Consider the following 16251-nt stretch of genomic DNA (forward strand, 5'->3'; position numbering starts at 1 on the left):
AGAGTTTGCCGAGCCGCCTCATCTGCTTCTACCGTTCTTTCAGCCGCAACAGCTCAGCGTTACGCTGTCGCCTGTGTCATTAGGGATTTTTAGAAAACTGTTTGCAAGTGTTGCGGGCGTTGCGGGCGTAGCGGGCGTTGCGGGCGTAGCGGGCGCCATACGAGTTTTAGTATAGCGTCCGCCCTGCTGCGAACCGGAACGCGCGATCGCAGCGACACCGTATCCTCGAAAGCAGCGCTTGCGGGCCCCGTGCGGGCCGCCATCACCGCACGCAATTTCGCATTTTTTGCGTGCAGTCCGCGAACGTGAACGCCGACTCGCGTTACGACGCACGCGCAGTGGCACCGAGCGCACCGCAAGGGCCCGCGGTGCGCTATCCTAAAACTCCCTATTCCTTGCGACGGAGGCACGCTGCGTCAGCGTGTTCTGCAACACTATAGCGTGCAGCACTATTGGTGCTATATACATGTGTGCTCACCTGCGCAAGAATGCGATAACTTTACGTGGCGCAGCGTGCGCTGCACCCTTTTCATTTGTCTCATTCGTCACCCAGCGGTCACGGGCACCGGTTTTCAAATGCCCCCAAGCTACATTTAGCGACGTTTAGCCTTAACCATCTCATAAAATTATAATTATCTGAGTCCCAGCACGAAACATGCTAAAGATACCCCCCCCCCCCCCCTCGCCTCTCAGTTTCTTTAACTGAGATGGGATTACGATGTTTCTTAAGTAATTATCGTTCACAAAGCTTTTTGTTCGTCTGTTTGTTTCTTTGTTTGTTGTCATTAGCTGACCACTTTCGCTAATATGCTTTCTCGCGAACGATTCAAGTTTAGAAACACTTGTGCGCGAATGATATCCCTGTAGGCTTTACGATGGCTGGAAAGCAAGTAATAACGCCGTCGCAGTAACTTTCCACTGCCCTTATGGTATATGTCACATTATACAAGATTACCAGACGTAAAATATAGAATTAGAACCACTACAATGAAACAAGGCTAGCATAGCTCTTTTTTTGCATAACAATAGCAACACCACTGCTGTCAACATAAATATGATTATCATGATGGCCTATATGAATGGCTCACACCAACGTAGAAGGCACTAGTTCCTATCTTTTTCACCTATGCGTTTCTTTTTTTTTTTTTTTTAGCCAGGCTGCATTCTCGTCAGCAATAGAGTTGGTGAGTTAGCCCCATCGCGTCGACTGTTAGCTCCTTTGAATAAGTTCTCTAGGTAGAACTGTTCTTCGAAAACATTGAACGCCCCCTAAATATCAGAATTTCGTTTACAATAAAAACAAGAGAGAAGAGTTCGTAGCAGTTACTTTTAACCTGCCATTTTGAGCAAAGCCCATACCTGCTCGTAAAGGCGTCAATATTGGAGCAGTCGTCGCTTCCGTGCCGGCGGGAGGTGTCCCATCCACCACGTGGCGTAGCTGTCACATCGTCGACGTCTCTATAATAAGCTGCTTATAGGAACACTGACACGTCGCTTCGCTCCGGTGTCTTGGTCGTGCCGCATCGGCACTATCGCTCGCTGCACGGATTTGAGGGGGAAAAGAGTGAAGAAACCAAGCCGTAAAATGTTGACACGGACGGAGGTCGCGGCACGTGCCGAGTCGCACCACCTGGTTACGACAACTTGCAGCCCCGCTATTTCTCTCGCTTTTTCTTTATTTGTTGCTTTGTTGGTATCCCTTCGATTCCTGCGCCTGTCCGCCTCTCGACAGCTCGGTTCCGTGAAAGTGGTGGATCGACATACCATACAGGTGGCGCTAGAGCATCTTCTGATCGTCATCACCATGATCGCATGTCTGAATGTTGATAAGGCATTCGTTTTTAAAATAAGGAATATGTGCTGGGCTGGATGCTTATCTGTTGAGCCACGCGCTTGTCATTGCGTTTACGAGTGCTTCTGCGCGAATAACTGAGAGTATGTTTCCGTGTTTGCGATGTCACGGGGCACTAATGGCGTTGTCGACCTCCATGAGACCCTATTAGGCGCTTATATAGCTTCGTCAACGCTGTTTGCACAGCTTTGCCCGCGTTGTCTGCACGCAGTTTGGTGCTTTTGGGGGAAGGCGTAGCGCGGTGGGCATCCTTTGCTGTTCCACCACAGGATGCCCGCATCTGGAGTGAACGGAGGTGCTGTAAACTAAGTGTCTTAAAAGGGGCCGTAAATATTTTTGGGTGTGCGATGATTCTCACGGCTGAAACAAGCAACTTAAGGTTGTGTACTTTAAATCGAAGCTACGCAAGTGTTGTTGCCATAATTAAGTGGCGTGAACATTACACATAGTTGTTGCTCGGGGACGTCAAAGAAAAGGGGTATATATGTGGGCGTGTGGTCTGTATGGTGTGTATGGTTGAAGCAATGAGTTAGTTAGTCAGTTAGTTAGTTAGTTAGTTAATTAGTTAGTTAGCTAGTTAGTTAGTTAGTTAGTTAGTTAGTTAGTTAGTTAGTTAGTTAGTTAGTTAGTTAGTTAGTTAGTTAGTTAGTTAGTTAGTTAGTTAGTTAGTTAGTTAGTTAGTTAGTTAGTTAGTTAGTTAGTTAGTTAGTTAGTTAGTTAGTTAGTTAGTTAGTTAGTTAGTTAGTTAGTTAGTTAGTTAGTTAGTTAGTTAGTTAGTTAGTTAGTTAGTTAGTTAGTTAGTTAGTTAGTTAGTTCAAGTGTGCGTTTCGGCGCGCATCGAAAATAGCTTGCCAGATTATTTACTACACCACCAGATTTCACTGAAAAAAACGAATTGCGCTCCCGTCTTTTTCTGCAGACTCAGATGAGCAGCATCTCCTACTCAGTGATGCATTCCGATAAATTCATTTTTGCTATGACAGCTGCGAATACGATCGAGAGCGAGGGCTTTCACTGGAGTTGCAATGGTAATACGCCTTCTGTATACAAAGTTATGATTTCTGTTCAAATATATTTGCTTGAACTTACTAACGAAGGCTAGTCGTGCTTCCTCGTAAACACAACTTCTATACCGAGTCGGCTATGGTATTATCGTGCAGTGCCATTCGTGTTCCGGAGCGTGCGCAGATTTTTTCGGAATTTTGAATTGTTTCTCGTCGCAGGCAGGGGGAAAAGGGGGAGGGGGCAAACTACGCCTACAGTTTCGTGCCACCTTCAGATTATAATCGTTCTTTTGCCTGCGCGCTCTATCGGAAGCCGTAACGATCGACTAGAACGCTTTCTTCCTCCGACAGGCTTGTTTCCTCGTGTAAAACACTCACAAACAAATCAGCTTACCTCCACGCGAGTATGTTCACTGCAATAGCGCTTATGTGCGTAGCGTACAAGCCATCAAATATCTGAAGTGTGCCTCGTAAGGAGTAGGTTTTTTCTTTTTTTTTTTTGTTATGTACCGCTTGCTCTAAGTTCATCTCAGAGCTTGCGACACGAATTCGATGCAAGAACGCGGGCGCATTGGCAAACAAGGTGAACGTAAAGAGAACAAAACAGAGAAGCACCAATCGTGAGAACATGGCGCGATGCGAGCAGCCCTCACTTCCGATCGACGGGGTTTCTAAGAAGTGAACACCGATGCGGCGAAGAGAACGTTCCCGAAAACGATCGAGTCTTGTTTTCTTTTTTTTTTCTTGTTTTCTGTGCCCTTCTATCTTGCGAGAAACAGTGGTACGTGCGAGAGATGTATAGCTACGAGAAAGCGAAAAAGAAGAGACATAAATAAAAGTGAGAGGGAAACGGTGGCTGCAGCCGATTTGCATGAAGGCAGCCAAAACGGGCACCGAGCCACGGAGCTCTCCTCTCGGTCCGTCTGCCGCTTTTGGGGAACGAGGCTGCCGCACATGCCGCCACACACTCGGATTTCGCAGAGAGAAGCGGCACCGTTTCAAAGCACGCTGATGGCTGAGCGATTGGGTCGCCCTCGCCACCACCTCTCCTCCGAACACAAACAAAAAACGCCGCACCGCGCGCTAGCGTACGGTGCTCCACTGACGCACGCATTGAAGCCACGCACGCAACGCTTCTCCCAAACGCCGAGCATTCGTCCTGCTGGGAGGAAGAAATCCCGCGGTTCCGGTTGGCTGCGGTGCGCGCCGTTTACTCTCCGCCTCGCGTGGCCTGTGGCAGCTGCACCAGCCTCGTGCGAAGACCAGTTGCGACGCTTTGGAAAGCGATGGCCAAAAATCGATCCGGATGGCGCGGTGGCAGGGGGGGGGGGGGGGGTCCGTTTCAGATTCCTCAGATTTCTAAAGCCGCCGCACTTCGAGTCCGTTGGCCGAAGTGTCGCAGAACGCGGCGCGCGCGGAACCTATATGTTAGAACGGAAGACCGCGCCGGCCTCCCAAATGCTTTCTCTTTGCGCGACCGTGGCTCCGTATGGCAGTCAGTTATGTGCAGCAGCTTGCGTTAATAGGCGAGCGTTTCAAAGAGCACACGCCCCCCCTAATTGCGTAAAGTACTTCGACGTCACCGATTACTGAAAAAAAAAATTCGACAGCGCTCATATTGTAGCGATGCTCAGGCGGGCTACTTGATGATTGCGGCGATGATTGCGGCGGGCTACTTGAACGTGGCCAACCTGTCGCGGCAATATATTAGATGGCGGTGATAATGAACAAGACGTTGGCGTTCATTTAAATATTGGCACACATTAGTATTCTTTCAGCATCTGCTCTGTATCTCTCCATTTCTTGAGCCAATTCACTCCATCACTCGCCAGCTTCGAATTCAGCTACGTCGAGCACTGACTCAGCTTTTCAGTATAGTCACCGTCGCAAATGAGTCACGTTTACGAAACGTTGTGCGCGAAGGAACTCGTTGCTCCGGCCACCCTCCAATCTCCTTATTTGTAGCACGAAGTTAGCGCAAGACGACGTGAACGAAGAATGCGCTCATTAGCCATATAACTCGCTGGGATGCCGAGCCGCACGTCCGGCTGCGCTGGGCGCAATTTCGGCGCAGTCGCCGCACAGAATTAACCCAGGCCCTCGCTGGCGACAGACGCTTTCTTTCCTGTTCTTAGAAAGCCTAGGTTATGCAGCCGTACTCACTCAACGTTGCCACATTTCGGCCCGGGCGAAAGGAGGGGAGCAAATAAGATGTAAAAGAGGAACCACTGTGGCAGTGTGCGTAGATGAAAGGAATCTGCATGCAAACACTCTTTTTCAGCTAAAGTGGCGACAATGGAGGCGCGAGTTTGCCGCTACGCCGGTGCGTCCCGTTTTCGGCTGGGTTGACCGGCGGAGGACTCCGGGGGATCGGGTTTCGGAGAGCGCATTAGCCGGCCCACGCGCCATCCGAGACGGAGCCCATTCGGCCTGCCTTAGTTGCTTTCAGTGTGCGCCCCGGAGGTCTTCTGCATGCATTAGCGGGGCGGCCGCCACGCCGGAAAGGACGTCAAGGAGAGCGCTAACTTTCGACTCCGCGAAGCGCGTCAGCTTGTTGCGAAACTGCGAGGCGATTTCTCTGATCCCCTCCTCCGCCTGACTTGTCCCGTTTCACAAACACGCTCTCTCTCTCCCCCTCTCTGTTACTGTCGTTGCAACTGAGAAAGCCAATCTGATTTGTGTACCAAACGGAACTCGACTCGGGGAACTCTCGGCGTCTAATTAATACCTCTGGCCCGTCCCCAGCCCCGAAAATCGCCCAGGTGGAGTCGCGATTGAACGAGAGAGCGCGAGGCGGTGGAGAAAAACCGGGGACCCAGCCGCCCTCCGGCCAATTTTCGAGATTAACGCGCCGAGCCCGCCAGAGCGTTACGATATTCCGGGATCTGTTAAAAGTCGAGTCGATGCCCAATAAGCTTTGTCGGAGGTTCTCCCTGAATTTCGCGCGCCGCCTGGTGTATCAGACCCCCTCCGACGAAAGTTTTGAAGATGTCGAAGGCGTGTCATACCGTTGGGATAACCTTGCTCGAACTACTATCGGTTATTGTTCTTTTTTTTCTTTTTAGCGAGCCCTAGCTCGCTCGCTCAACCTCGGAAGCAAGTTATAATGTGAGTGTGCATTTTACGGTTGGCTGCTTTAGTTCTGCCGATTCGTTTCTTTTTTCCTGCTAAAAAAATCCGCGTTCCTGAAGTTCCAATTCGGAGATAAGTACGCTCTCCCGGATGACGTCAGCTTACGCGTTGCCACAATAAATTAGCCCCACCGATTTTTCAAAGCTGTAATTTCATTTCCCTTTTTACCTGCCTGTTTCTTTTTGCTAATTGCATTTGCCGTGAGAGAGCCGCACCAGGAAAAGCATCAACAAGTACGCTGTTGTTTATACTGGCACTCTTGCTTTTCTGTTATGCATTCGTGTTAATGGTGAAGCCAACTTCAAAAAAAAGTGAAAAACCAATATTGATTTATTGGTTCACTTGTCACGAGCGTCTCGGCAGCGTTGTTTTCGAAAATTGGGCGGCGTTTGCCGTAGGCAGCTGACGTGTGCTGACATTTTTTATTGTGTTTTGTTTAGAAAACTCTTAGCGACAACTTATATCGATCAACAACGACAAGAAATTAGATGACAAGAAAACTAAAGGCAAATTTGCATGTGTATTTTTATGCCACAATTTGCTAGGGCAAAGGGCAGGCTTTGAAAAGAAAAAAAAGTCGGATTCTCTACCTAATTATTCAATGCCAATGAATCAATAAAGAAGATAATAATAGGCAAATAAAATGAGCTACTCGGGGCAGATTCTGGTTCGATAAGCGTCTAATGTGGGTCATTGAAATGCACGCAGGAAAACCATCGTTATTGATAAATACAGCGTCACGACCAATAAATAAACACTAAGTACAGAGCAATGTCAGCAGCGACACATTCAGTAAACGTTTTCAATTAAGAGTGAGATGGTGTTTTCGTAAATAAGGTCACCGTTGCGCAAACCGCTTCCAAAAGACCAATAGCAAAATACTAGTAACTGTGCCGTTCGCAAAAATAGAATCCAACAGTATAATGCTTTAAATCATCATAAAAGATAAGCCTGCCCATAATAGGCATTCTATTAACACTGGTGCTTTACTTCGGGACAACTTTCTTGGCAGATGAAGCTAAGCGTTCGCTCTAAATATAGTCCCGAATTTACGCCCGTATTTACGATGTGAAAAAAGGCAAAAAATAATCAATACTCTATTTTTTGCGGGAACTTATTTCATACAGGGCGCAATATATACGGTGATATTTACATTCGTTTCCAACACGTTGCCATTTAAATCGCGATGTTTGACATGATTTTACATACTTTTACATTCGTACTTTCAAGTCTGTAATGCAGTGAGGCTGTAAGTGTTTTCAGATGTGTTTCAGATGTGACCTTAGTGTTTTCAGATGTCGTTTTTTTTACTTAATTCCTAGCAGCGTGAGTATGGCGATAAGCAGCCTAATCAGTTCTGGAGGTCCCTGCAGTATCAGATAAAAGAAAAGTTTGAAAAAAATGCCGCCATATCCACGAAGTGAATGATGATGAGTGGGCGAAGCTCCGGAGGTAAACCTGGTAAACCATGAATCCTCCGTACATTTTGCCCACTCGATTTTATTGCAACGCTCCCCCTAGCGTACGTCGCCACACTATATCGAACGATGACACGCGCCATATGTGGCATCATTCCTATTTTATAACACCTCGCATCTTTCATAATCAACTACACGTACCGCCGTCTAGTTTATAACATCTTGCATCTTTTGGACGGACGGACGGACGGACGGACGGACGGACGGACGGACGGACGGACGGACGGACGGATGGATGGACGGATGGATGGACGGACGGACGGATGGACGGATGGATGGATGGACGGACGGATGGACGGACGGACGGACGGACGGACGGACGGACGGACGGACGGGCGGGCGGGCGGGCGGGCGGACGGATGGATGGATGGATGGATGGATGGATGGATGGATGGATGGATGGATGGATGGATGGATGGATGGATGGATGGATGGACGGATGGACGGATGGATATGGCTGTACCCTTTAGATCGGGCGGTGGCTAGCGTAATACTACGCTAGCCACTATATGTAGCCACTGTATGTAGTCCCCTGTATGTAGCCACGAGAGGTGGCTACATACAGGGGACGCACAGCCCACGCCTTAAGGAGCTTCGCTCCTAAAACACACAATGTGACAACATCTCTGAGCCTGTGTATTACAACTAGCACCTCAGCGGAGCAACGCCTTGGCACCTATGTAGTAATACTTCCCAGACAAGACGGAGCAACAAATTACTACAAAAAAATGGGCTATTTTTGTCGGCGAACACCCAGTAACGCTGCGTCGCGAATTGTCTTTCCCGGTTACACAACAGCCACAGGCGTAGTTCGAGCAAATATTGATCATTTGAGAGAAGAAAAAAAAGAACTCTGAAATTTCACACAAGTGGTGTTCAGTCTTCCTTCTCAGAAAACCCGGCTGTTGTTCTTTGCGTAGAGTGGGCGACCTAATCTTTCACACTGGAGTGCCCCGGTTCCCAAGAGTTTGTTATAGCGCGCTTCACTCGATGCTGGGATTGGTCGCCCAGCGACAGCCACTTTGAACGATCCAAGCTCACTACAAAGCTTCCTTTTCCCGCTCTCACCTGAGCTTTGTGTGTCGAAGCTGGCGAGAGCGGGAGATCGCCTTTAGTCGAGCAACGCCATTGATCCTCGTCTATTGCGCACAATGCAGCGTCTTTTACTCGGTGAAGATGGCGTCCTCGCAATGGTTCTCGAGAAACAATGGCGCCGCCCGGATTGGTCGCGAACGATTGTGAGCGAACAGGCGTGTTTTATAGATGCTCCCTGTATGGTGGCCGATGAATTTTGGCCGTCTCCGTGTCCGGAATCTTTAGAGTCTATGGTTCAGTGTAAGGGCTGGTGCATATTTGGGCTCCGGATTAGGCTTTGCTCATGCACCGCCTGTTGGATGCCCGTCTACTACACGCTTCATTCTCAAAACATAGAGCGCTCAACACAAAGGCTCCGGTGGTTATGACGAGTCCGAAAATTGTTGGTAAAACATAGTGGCCCTCATCCTTTTGGTTCTTTCACTATCTTAGTGATATGCGAACGTACAATGGAATCTACTGTGAAATCATTGAAGATAAATTAAAAAAGGGGGCAAACCTAGAAGGCGTGATTCAAGCGGTACAATATGAAACCAGTGCATCATCGCTCGTAATCTAGTTAAAGACAGGTCATTTTTCCTTATACTTCTAAGCAATGTCATTACACCACTGCGCTCCTACATTTTTTAACTAAGCATGGTACCACGTCACAGTACATGCAAGGGAATCTTGAACCGTGTCTTCAGTATGTGTGTGCCCTTCTGCTTTTTCCCCCTTTTTTTCTCTTTCTTCTTTTTTTCTTTGTTTGAAGCACGTGAGATTTTATTATGCGCATTGTAATGCTAACTAGCGCACATGGTGCTGACCTGTTATTGAAACGAGCTTTGAAGGCCATGTATGAATTCTTGTCACATTACTCTGACGAAGGCTGGCCCACCAGCTGAAAACGTTAAGACACTTCCGTGAAGTATCGTGGTCTCTTTCTTGTATATATATATATATATATATATATATATATATATATATATATATATATATATATATATATATATACATATATATATATATATAGTCCAGTAGATCCTCCGTGAGCGGTCACAACGTGGTTTATTTCGACGTTTCGGCCTAGAGTCTGGCCTTCATCAGGATCCATACAGACATATATCCAGACATATATATATATATGTCTTTTGCTTCACACACTCTTTGCTTCTTACCTTCCGGCAGTTGATTAGACCTTCATCCACGCGCTTATCAGCGCAACACGTCTGCAGTTCCTACAGGTGAAATCGACGGTCATGCTAGAACCATAAATGCAACGATGAAATGTGGTAATGGGAAAGGACTGCCGACCTCGATGAAAGATCAGATTGCCACATCAGAAACGGCTGATTGTCGACAAGCCCACGATAATGGGAACATTGTTCACTGGAAAAAAGCGCATACAAATACAGATGTTAACGGCACAACTAAAAGGGTCGCATTTCGATTCACCCTCATATCTTCACACTAGCCGGCACCAGGTTTCGCGCCAGCTACGCCGCCACCGACAGTATAGTACTGTAAATCGTTACCCACTTTTTCTTAACACAAGAGTGCATCATATCAAGCGTCAAGGTATGATGATTTAACATCTTGTACACTCTAAAAAGTAAAGGAGGAAAAGGGGGGTCGAGGTTACTCCTTTAGAGGAGTAACTGACTTGCCACACCCATTGCACCATTTCGGGAGTAACTGCGACGGGAGGAACCGTTACTCCCCAATTTCAGTTGCTCTTTCAGAGAGTAACTGACTGGAGCAACTGATGCTCTGTCACTACTCCCATGGGAGCAATGGTTACTCTTGCTCAATACTCCTCAAAGGTGTAACGGATAGTCTTATTTGATACTCCCACAGGAGTGACGGTTACTCTTTCCCAATACTCCTGAAAGGAGGAACAGATAGTCTTCTTTAATACTCTCAGGGGAGCAACAGTTCTCTTTGCAATTACACCGCATGAGAGCATCCATTGCTCCCTTCCTAAACTCCTCAAGGAGGAACGGATGCTCTTGGTCAATGCTCCTATGGGAGTGACACTCTTTCCAATGGAGGAACAGATAGTCCTTTTCAATACTCCCAGGGGAGTGATGGTTACTCTTTAGAAGGAGCAATGGATACTCTCTGTCAATGCTCCTATGGGAGTGACGCTTAGTCCTTCCGTATGCCCCTGATGGAGTAACAGATAGTCTTTATCAATACTCCCCGGGGAGCGATGGTTATTCTTTACAAGGAGTAATATGCTCTGTGAATACTCTCACAGGAGTAACACTTGCTCTCTCTGAGTGCTCTTAATTGGAGCAATTGTTACTCTTTCCCATTAGTCCCGCAGGGAAGAATGGATATTCCACGCCAATGAGAGCAATGGTTACTCTTTCACAACGTTCCTCATCAGAGTCGCATGCAGTTGCTCATGATCGATGTCTCTCAATGTAGTTCATTACTTGTGCGAGTGCTCTTTAAGAAACCAGCCGTCAAGCTCTCCCAGCGGCAAATGAAAAAAAGTTTTCAAGAACATGATTTTCATTAGGTTGCGCCATGTCTGGCACAGAGGCTCCAGGAGAGATAAGAAATCCACATCTATTCGTTCAAAAAACTTTATTCATTAATGGCTCAGGGTGGTCAGTGTTACGCTGACTAGTGGTGTTGGCCGTAGGCCACTCTTCACTTTAAGAGCGCGGGATAGAACGTCAAACGTTCGTTGAGCTTTTTTATCAAAAACTATATTGGTAGCCCAGTATAGTGCCATCTGGGTGGAAATTGCTGCCAAGAGGCTCTTCTCTGCAATTTCGATGTCCTCCAGCCTCACAGCAAATGCATCAGATGTCAACACATTTCCCATGAATGTGACTGTGGGCACGTAGTGCGTCTTTGTGGGGTCCTACAAAAATAAAAAAGCACACTTCAACAAAAAACTTGTTGCTTCATTATTACAACAGCTCCTTTATGTAGGAACAGATAAAACGTAATGTTTTACGGCACACTGACAAATAAATGAAACTGAAATTAATTTGCAAAGCATGCTTCCAAACTAGAAGGAACATTCTTAATAATTCATAAAGCATTCGCACTAAGGCTACAGGCTTATCCACAGTTTAGTGACTGGTCTTGTTTACACACAACCCAATAATTCGTTCTGAAAAAAAAAAAAGAAAAAGGTGTGATTCCACGTAAGATTGAACAAACCATGGCTGGTCGACCTCTTAAATTTTTTTCAGAATTTTATATTGTTGTTTGATCAGTGGAAAGAAGAGATCCGCAATTGGTTTTGCTGTAAAAAAAATTGTTCGAAGCACAGTAAATTAATAATGACGGAGAGGTGGGGTGCCACGCTTACTTGCTCTGCTGCTTTTTTCGAATTTGGCAATCAGTTACGCAAAATATAACAAAGCTACATGACTCCAATTTGTTTGGCTATATATAGGGGTACTGGCACATACAATCATATTTAGATTGTCTTTTAGAACTGCATTATCGAACTGCATTAGAACTCCATTTAGAACTGCATTATCGATGAAAATGTTATTGTAAGAGATTCCATTGAAGGCATAAAAAAATTGAGCAGGCATGGCATGCTAGCATGACAACAGAAACAACCCACAAGTAAACTGAGTGCGATAAGACCATGCAGTTTCTGGCCTAGGTGCCCTTAATTTGCAAAAACCTTGCACAAAAAACACTTTAGAACTATGTGAGCTAACACATGGCAGTGAATTGAAAAAAAAGATTGACTATATATATCAAGAACTACAAAATTATGCCTAAAAAGGAATATGCCATCAACAAAGCTAATAGTAAAGAAAAAAAGAGTTCATTATTGGCTGCCTACCCTGGAGTCTGCACAAGCGTATGTAAACCTATAAGGGGAGCCTATTTATGAAAAAAAATTAATCAAAATTAAAAATGGGCAGAAGTGCATAAAGCATGCATTCTCAAATCATGACAGGGAATCAGCCACTGTTCCTCAAATGAAAAGTATGCAAACCTCTACGTACCACCAGATCAACAAGTAATCTGGGCTTAGAGCCTAACAGGGAAACTTAATAAAAATTAGAGAAATACTGAACAAAAATTGGAAAACTGACTAAAATTCGTGATTATAATCAGAAGATGTGACTGTTCTGATAAACAGTTGATTTCCCATATTTTTGAACAGTTGCCTGTATTTTTCATGAATTGTCAACCCGTGGCGTCTGTGTGCGAGTGGAAACCATGCCATCACATTCGCCGAGAAACATGCAGGGCGCACGAGTTCCTGTCCTCTTCTCTCACTCTTTCCCAAAAGCACTGATGCTTTGCCTAGCTACTTGGCCTCGGCGGGGAGAACTGTTTGCAACCGCTGCTGTTCATACCGGTTCTAGGAACCGCAGGGGGAGATGAGCGAGTAGAGGGCCCGCATTGTTAGTGTGCCCATCTCGGGTGGGTATGACGTCACGAAACATCACCTCCTGTAGTGAACGGCGTGGCTGCTGGATGCGGTAGTAGTTTGTTAAAAACGCATTAAATTCATTATTTCCCTGTAGTTTCTGCCTGGAATGAAGGTTGTCCCGATCACTTTGAGGACCCCACTTCCAATTTGATTGAATATCTTGGTGGCCAAAAATTTGTTCAGTATCCCTTTAAGGACCATGTACCATACCATGAAACAGGAAATGGTTGGTAAAACATTAAGCTATTAGAAAACACCAGATTGGGTGAGACAGTCGGGTACTGCAGGTTGAAAGAAATAAACTTGGTGCGGCCATACAAAGAGTAAAACAAACAACTGGGGGCAAGAGAAGCAGAATGAATGCAAAAAAAAAAAGAGGAAAAGCCGAGAAGGCAGGGAATCACCTAGAGCGACAGAATTAGGGAGCTCACAGGGATGAAACTGAATCGGCTTGCTCAAGAAAGGGTAAATTGGAGATAATTTTAGAGCGGTCTTCATTCTGCAGAAGACACAAAAATAGGCTGGGGATGACGACGGTGGCACAGATGCCGTGCTTACATAGCATTACACAGGTTCTAAGATCTATGCTTATGGTGACACGAATAAAAACCATATCATGGCTCGCGATACACAACATCACATCACTGAATGCATCCTTAAGCCAGTTCGGGCTGCATAAAAAATCAACGTGCCCACTCTGGTCAGCTTGGAGTGCCAGTTCATGGCATTTCAAACAGTGGAGATACCGATTCATTGAATCCTATAAAAACAATGCAAAGAGTGGCTGACAGTGATGTAGCCTCCGAGCGGGCTACATTATGGCGGGCTTCTACTGTACTGGGTAACCTATGCATAAATGGTACGTGAAAGTCGTCTTGGACATGGCTGGTTGAAAGGCTTTTCAACAATTCACTTGCAAAAGATATAGCAAACATTTATCACAGATGGCAACTTCACAACTGCAGTTCACAGGGAAAGTAATATACAAACTATGAATTATACTCACAAATTTGCAGATGAAAGCATCCATTCTTTCCTTCACCATTGCCGGAAGGACACAAATAGCAGCAGTGAGCATCACCTCTGAAAAAACCGTGAGTTGCACTGTTTCAAAAAGTACTTAAATGCAAAAGCTACAAGCTGGATTCAAACTGCCATTTTAGCAACTCACTAGAAACATAGAGGCTGTAATGGTGTACATGACTGACTATCTTTTATGGGGTAGTCATGGTAACTACACTCAAACTTAGGAAGTATGCAGGGTCACCCAGCCAAGCGAAATTCACAGTCACGTGCACCACAGACCAGCTGGATACCTAATGTGAAGTGAGAAGGAGTAGACGTGCTTACTTACATCTACATTACTACACAACTAGTTTGTGTATTGCTATGGTGTTTAAGCAGCAGAACCTAATTCCCATTGGGGATAGCACTGCAAGACATAATATAACAAAATTTTTATCGTACCTTTAGAAGATGCAGTTTACATCTTCGTGCTTTCAGATGTGAAAAAAATTTTGGCACGAATTTTAATCCTTGCCATTGCCAAATGTAGAATGCACAGAAATAAATTGAAAACTCAAGAAAAGTATTGGAAAACACAGTGGCACCCATCTTGCCTGCTACGACCCCTTTAAAAAGACTAAAGAAATCACTTTGAACTGTATGTAAGAATGTTAAATTACCTTTTTTTATTAGTGGAGGTAGGCATTTTGTGAAATGGGAGTATTGAATTCATTCATGCAAAAATCCCATTGCAGTTTAGAAATTTTCAAAAACCGACCTCTAGTAATATTTGAGAAGAAATGAAATTCACCCACATTCAGCCGCGATACTAAAACACGGAAGAGCGTCACTGCCCTACTTCGTCAAGAATAAGTGAGCATCATTATATCGACCACCAACCAACTTCGTTGTGTGGGCGTGCAGGCTGTGCTTGCAATTAAACGCACATGGCACACAACAAATACAGAACTTTGCCTCTTCTGTAATCTTTGTTTCCAACATTCTGGTCTTTTGCTTGTGCTCATCTGTGCTTCAGTTTTGGTTCCATCATTGAACAAAACTTATTTTCTTAAATTTTATTTTATTGGTTTGAGCACAGAATGAACTGTATTTCAACCTAGCTTTAGCTGAGAAGTTCAAGCAGTGGTGAATGTATTGCACAAATAGAGGCAGTTTAAGATCTTCAGCAGCTGAGATATTTAAGCAATTTTTATTGCTTCTGTACATGAGCTCTTGAAATAAATTTATCTCTGTAATAGCTACCTGTAATCACGTCGTTGGCACTTAATGCCAGTTTCTAGGAGTGTGACATTGCATTTTCAAAACAAGTGCATATAGTGATAGACTAATCGAACGCATGCTCTGAGTCAACCAATGTAGAACTGTGCAAACAAATCTTGCCTAATACATTCAATTTTACAGCACCCAATTTGCTTGACGTAAAATCGGAAGAATGGCGCTACTGGAAGCTAGATACAAAGAAAGGTGGTAATGTTAGCGTAGAAATGTTTGAAATTACCCTCGGATGCATCTTCAGAGGCATCGACAAGAACAGCATCGAGGTCTTCCAGAAACTTTTGCATGTGACGTTTCTGTCTGGCTATTTTTACTATTTTTCCTGAAGCAGGCCCCAAGAATTCTTCCAGTTTCTCCATTATGGGCACTTTGGTAAGCAACCTGAATTCCAGCTGCACCTATAAAATTTTCATAAGGCATTTTAATGACGGTAAACCCTATAGACTTACTTGCATCTGCGGTACAACATTGCACAAGGTCACAGCACTGCAAAACGTGTAGTCAGGTTCACGATTACAGTAATATGAATAAAAATGCTGAAGATGATGTTAATCAGTTTTATGGGCTCTTGCAATGTGGCAAGACGGTTACTGTTACAAAAACAAAAATGGACAACCACACATTTGTAGCACCAAGCTACAAAAAAACTTTCATGGATTCCTCAACATTTCCATGGACAGAACAAAGCTTTCATCCTAAAAGATACACGAGGATTTCGGTTGAGCTTCGTGCTACAAATGCATAATATCTTTCCCTTTTAAGGAGTTGCAGAAGTGCTCAGATACGTGTGCAGTTAAAAAATATTAGGAAATGAGACTGTGCACCAGGTTATGAAAAAGGCTTTGAAGCATCATTTTCATACCTTGCAACAGTTTTCTGAAATGGGACATACTTTCTAAGTTTTGGATTTGCAGTGCCATCCACAGCACCATGGTGCTATGGATGTGAGATAAACTGCTAGCGAATGCATTTGAGCTGAGTATA

The 16251-nt window shown here is 45.1% G+C and overlaps 1 protein-coding gene across 1 annotated transcript; it reads right to left on the reverse strand.

The window, feature by feature from the left end:
• Positions 1–11120: 11120 nt before the first annotated feature.
• On the reverse strand, positions 11121–16238 carry LOC142817698 (uncharacterized). Its single transcript, XM_075895052.1, has 3 exons — positions 15491–16238; positions 13973–14049; positions 11121–11418 (listed from the first exon to the last, which is right to left on the reverse strand). Exons 1-3 carry the CDS (start codon positions 15624–15626, stop codon positions 11143–11145), a joined length of 489 nt encoding a protein of 162 aa, XP_075751167.1. The 5' UTR covers positions 15627–16238; the 3' UTR covers positions 11121–11142.
• Between the last annotated feature and the right edge of the window lie 13 nt (positions 16239–16251).

This window comes from Rhipicephalus microplus, chromosome 5, assembly GCF_043290135.1.
Source record: "Rhipicephalus microplus isolate Deutch F79 chromosome 5, USDA_Rmic, whole genome shotgun sequence".
Lineage (NCBI taxonomy): Eukaryota > Metazoa > Arthropoda > Arachnida > Ixodida > Ixodidae > Rhipicephalus > Rhipicephalus microplus.